This window comes from Xiphophorus maculatus, chromosome 15, assembly GCF_002775205.1.
Source record: "Xiphophorus maculatus strain JP 163 A chromosome 15, X_maculatus-5.0-male, whole genome shotgun sequence".
In the NCBI taxonomy this organism is placed as follows: Eukaryota; Metazoa; Chordata; class Actinopteri; order Cyprinodontiformes; family Poeciliidae; genus Xiphophorus; species Xiphophorus maculatus.
This window is the reverse complement of record NC_036457.1, coordinates 7864223-7869480: the sequence shown is the minus strand read 5'-3', so window position 1 is coordinate 7869480 and position 5258 is coordinate 7864223. Positions and strand designations below refer to the sequence as shown.

At 42.1% G+C, this 5258-nt stretch overlaps 1 protein-coding gene across 2 annotated transcripts; it reads left to right on the top strand.

Moving 5' to 3' along the window:
* Positions 1-465: 465 nt before the first annotated feature.
* On the top strand, positions 466-4500 carry hlx (H2.0 like homeobox). Of its 2 annotated transcripts, XM_005803152.3 has the most exons (4): positions 466-1130; positions 1484-1666; positions 1789-1973; positions 3581-4500. In XM_005803152.3, exons 1-4 carry the CDS (start codon positions 659-661, stop codon positions 3926-3928), a joined length of 1188 nt encoding a protein of 395 aa, XP_005803209.3. In that variant the 5' UTR covers positions 466-658; the 3' UTR covers positions 3929-4500. The 2 variants fall into 2 exon arrangements, with proteins under 2 accessions (XP_005803209.3, XP_023203037.1); XM_023347269.1 differs by lacking the exon at positions 1484-1666.
* The last annotated feature ends 758 nt before the right edge of the window (positions 4501-5258 follow it).

Sequence of the window (5258 nt, the reverse complement as noted above, 5' to 3'; positions counted from 1 at the left end):
ACCACACTTTTCAGATTTATATTTGTACGACATTTTTAGAACAAAAGCATAATTTTCCTTACTTTTGTGTTGGTCTATTGCTTATAAGTTCCCAATAAGGTTTGATGCTGTAAAGTGACAAAATCTAAAAAAGTTTGAAGTGTATAAATAGTGTTCTGGGCTGAATGTCATGCTATGTTTCTTGGTATTTTTGTGTTATAAAACTGACCTCACATTGCCTTCTTCAACTTAGTTTACACGAAGAATCCAAATTAACGCGAACCTTCGGCTCTAATGACTGCTTCAGTGCGTTATGTGAGTGAGGAGTGGGCTCTCTTTAAGTGATCAATCCATCATCTCAGGATCAAAATTGCTCCCTGCTCATGTGTGCGCAAGAGAAAGAGAGAGAAAAAAGAGAGAGAGATCGTCTTAGTTTGCAACAACAAACGATATGAGTAAAGGCAACGCACCTATTGGCTCAGAGAGCGACCAATCAGCGTCAGCGGAGGAACTTCAGAGTGGAACTTCGGGGTTAGAGTTTCAGACCAGTGAGAGCGTTTTTGGCACAACCAGGACGCGCATCTGTCCTCCTGAAAGCGTTATCCGTGCTTATCGTTTTACATGTCTGTCTTTTTATAACATCATTTGAGAAACAATACGAGTCGTTAGAAGCTCCGGGATGTACACCGCCGGGCTCAACCCGTTTTACGCATCCAATTTCAGCCTCTGGTCGGCATACTGCGCCGGAGGCTTCGCTGTGGATACCATAAAGAAGCCGTCGTTTTGCATCGCAGACATTTTGCAAGCAGGAGATGCGGAGAACATCCCCGGATCGTCCGCCCTCATGGTGCACATGGGACACCACCATCACCACCATCACCAGCAGCAGCAGCGCGCTCAGCAGGCGCACTCCGGCGGCTCTCCGCTGCGTCCTGCTCCCGTCGCGCCGGAGCCTTCATCGGTGTTCGGAGCCAGACTCAGCCCGGCGTCTCCGTACAACAGACACGGACTGCAGCTCACCACCGTCTCTAGGACGCCGTTCAATTCCCAGCAGGCACCCCCGCCTTCAAGTAAAGACCTCAAATTCGGAATCGATAGGATTTTATCCACAGACTTTGATCCAAAATGCAAAGAAAAGTCTTCTCTAAGAGGTGAGCGGTAACTTGATTGTAATAAAACATTTGCAGAGAAGCATCCAGTCCTAATACCCACATTTTAAGTTATTATCCCCAAGAAATAATTACTTAGGAACTCATCAAGCACAGGGATAGGCAGTTTAGAAAATGAAAGCAGCAAACTAGAAGCAACTCTATGTTTTGCGTTTAAGAGAGCAAGTTAGCACAAACTCAGGAGCCCCTTAACAAGAGGTCACACAGGTCATGATCATCAGCAAAAATCCGCATTTCTACACAGACCTATTTCAAAAGTCTCCCTAAAATTTTCTCCCTCCTGTGCTTGTGTCCAAACTGACTGAAGCCCATCATCATCTCTCATTTTGTAACAGATCTCACCTCCATCGTTAGCTCGAACCGTCAGTCAGGCCTCCACATCCCTATTCAACCTCCAGCCAGCCCCTACTTCTCCTCCATAGACCCCGGGATGAGCGACGCGTCCTCCATGATGGGCTCACTAGGCAGCGGCAGCGGCAGACACGCAGGCCAGCATCAGTTTCAGGACACCTTCCCAGGTAGACATCACCTGTAGAGTAGAGCAACACAGAGAACATTACATTTCCTTGTGTGTTTTCAACCTTGAAACCCCTCGGGTGGTGCTTTAACCCCATGTCCTCCCTTGTTGTCTGTTGTCCAGGTCCCTACGCAGTGCTCACGAAAGACACAATGCCACAGACGTACAAGAGGAAAAGGTCATGGTCGAGGGCCGTGTTTTCGAACCTGCAGAGGAAAGGCCTGGAGAAGAGATTTGAAATACAGAAGTATGTCACCAAGCCTGACAGAAAACAGCTGGCGGCCATGCTGGGGCTCACAGACGCTCAGGTAAGACTCAGGTTAAAGTGCACAAAGCTGATTGAAACACATTTTTGGCACAAATCCATCACACAAAAATTGCTCAGAGAGAATCGTTCATTTAAACGTGCGCTGATTAAATCAGCCAGAGAACCTTTTAATCTGCTCGGATCGAGGATCAGTATAATGTCAGATATTGTCAGTATATATTAAAGCAAAATGAATCACTTCCGCCATTTTCATTCCATAATCACATTACCGAACAACATTCACAATGACGCAGTTTTTGAATTTAAGAAAACCCAGATAAATGCTTTAAGATGGAAATGCAGATGATGATGATATTCCTCAATTTTCTCTTCAATTTTGATTCAACCTCCACTGGCACATTTTTCTCTTTAATGTTTTAGTCCTTGTGGGGAGGAGGGGAGGAAATCATAGTCTGGTCAGATTTCCAACAAAATTGGAAGTAGGTATCGGCCAAGGAAAGCCAGATTGGTGCGTATGTAATTATCAGGAACAGAAGTGCAGTGAGCTTAGGAGCTTCGGTGTATTTTCTTTTGTTTAAAGAGGAAAGACAAGCTGTTGTAGCAATAGCTTTAGATCAAAATGAAAAATAAAACAGTAAATTGTGTCCAATTTACTGCGTGAATCAGGTCTTAATTGTTGCTGTAACAATTCAACACATTCACAGGTATGTTTCATTTTCCTCTTTTTCAGAGCAAATCTGCTGCTGACACTATAGGGCATCCGCATCCACTGTGTTATTTATCAAAGGTGCCATGACAGGCAAAACGGCAAATTTTTTGCCACTAATATGAAATACAAAAAAATAAAATAAAATAGCAGCTTCATATTTATAATATATATATGTATATTTGTGATGTTTTCCCTCCTCCATTGTACAAAAAAAGGAGTTCTTGCAATTTAATGAGAAACAAATTATGAAATACAAAAACTTCTGCTGAATAATAGTGAGTAAAAAAAAATACTTCTTCATTATTCACATTAAATGCAACCAATGTCTTACAGCCACATCCTCGCTTCATGTGCACATTTTATTTGTCCAAGTGTCTAGAAGCTGCAGCCTTGGCCTTTAACTCAACATCAGCCTGCATGGCGCCAGTGAGGCGTGAGTTGACTGGTTGAAAAAGGCCATCATATCTTTAGCAGTATTTCACTGCCTGTATTTGTTTACAGCTCATCAGTTAACATGGAAATATCAAATAATCAATTAAACAGTGTGTAAAGATAAAGATCATTATTATTGTGAGACATTTTAATTTAATGCAATTGTTTCTGAACTGCTACTGAAGTACAAAGATGTGCAAAGTTTCTGCACTGAATATGGAATATGGTTTTCAGGTTTTTTTCCCTATATTTTCACCCAGCTCAAAAATATGTATGGTAATTGTATTGAACTGCAACATTCATATTCAATTTAACTGTGTCGCTCTGTTTGAGTACAAACATGTTAATTAAAGAAATGGAAAACTGCGAATTTAAAAGATATGTTTTGGACTAAGTTTGGCCCGGCCTAAGTACATTTGATGGAAGAAAACTTGCCTCATTTTCCCCAAATTGTTACAAAACATAAGAAAAAATTAAACCGAGGCGTGCTTAATGTGTGTTCCCAGGTAAAAGTGTGGTTCCAGAACAGGCGCATGAAGTGGAGACACTCCAAGGAGGCCCAGGCTCAGAAGGACAAGGAGAAGGACGAGAAGCCGGAGAAAGGAGCCTCAGAGGCGGGGGGACTGGAGCCGAAGGAGCCGACAGAGTCCGAGTGCGAGAGCGAGGCTCGGAGCGACAGCGAGTCGGACGAAGCCGAGGAGGAAGAGAGCGGAGACGGACATTTGGACATTTCTGAGCTCAACAACAACAAGACCAGCGTGATCATGAGCGGGAGCGCTCAGGCGGCCACCGCGGACTCCTGCCCCACGCCCACGGACACGGCAACGGCAACGGCGTCGCAGGTGTTGGTATGAAAAAAAAAAAAAAATGAAAAAAAAAAAGAAAATAAAATAAAAATCAGGCCACGAACAATGAAGGAACGTCTGTTAGCCTATTTTTGTCTGAAGAGCCTCAGTGACATTAAAGACCCGCGGAGTGTTTAGCGTCTGCATCCGGAAACAGGTCAGTTCACTTCCAGCGAGCAGCAGTGGGAGCTCAGAGACCGATTCATTCTTGCACACTATTGTAGCCCAGCAGGCAGAAGGAGCATGGTGAAAAAGTGTGAATTTTATTAGATTTTGCTGTTTTATCTTCTAATTATTTTTTCATCGCTTAACCGGACATAATTTAAACTTATTTCTGGCCTATAATTACTGTCTTGAATAGAGCTGCAGAGTTGAGGATGATGATGATGATGACAACGATGATGATGCGGTTGCGGATTTTATTGTTATTGCAGGAACCACTCGACTTATGTTGTAAATGAAATCTTTGGACAACTGCAGTATTATTACATATTTGTTTGTTTTGATACATAGATGTGCTATTTTGTTAAAAGTAATTTGCACTGAAAAATGTAAATAAAATGTTTTTACTTGGGAAAATCTATTATTATTATTATTATTATTATTATTATTATTATTATTATTATTGGCTTACTCACTACAGTATTTTTTGGTGATTTATGTATTTGCGAGTCTACCAGTGATGGCAAACGTTCTAATAATACTAAAAATACCCTTTGCACTCCAGTTAAGAAGACAAATTCTTAAAATCGTAAATAAAGGAGATGAAGAGGGCAAAATATGACTATTAATATTATTATTAATGTACAAGGGCTCGGGAGGTTGTTTAATCCAAATAAATAGCCATAGAAAAAGTTATATTATTAGTCTAAATATTAATTTTGACGCATAAATACATTTTAGGAATGAGCACTCGGAGCCTGCACCAAGGAAGGATCCAATTTATAGCCTGTATACATTTACTGGCTCCAGATAGCAGCTCACACCCGGGTGACTATTTTTCACGCATTTAAAAATACAATCCGCCTCTTCTCCGTTTATGGTGTTGCTAATACTCTTCCTCCGCAATGCGCGTTCGTTGCGGGGCTTTAATCTCGCTGCAGCTTCACAATGTGCAGACCAACAAGAAGAGAAGAAGTAGCACGAAGGATGACAGCGGTGGGGAAATGTGCTTTCTCAATCCGCCTTGTCATGCTCATCAATGGCGACAGAATTACAAGGAATCCGCTTTTATTGCAGCAAGAGGCGGAGGCCCGCACATGCGCAGCGTGTGTGCGTGTTTAAGGATGCTTAATGACATGATATCATGATACCCTCCCTCACATTACAAGACTATTAA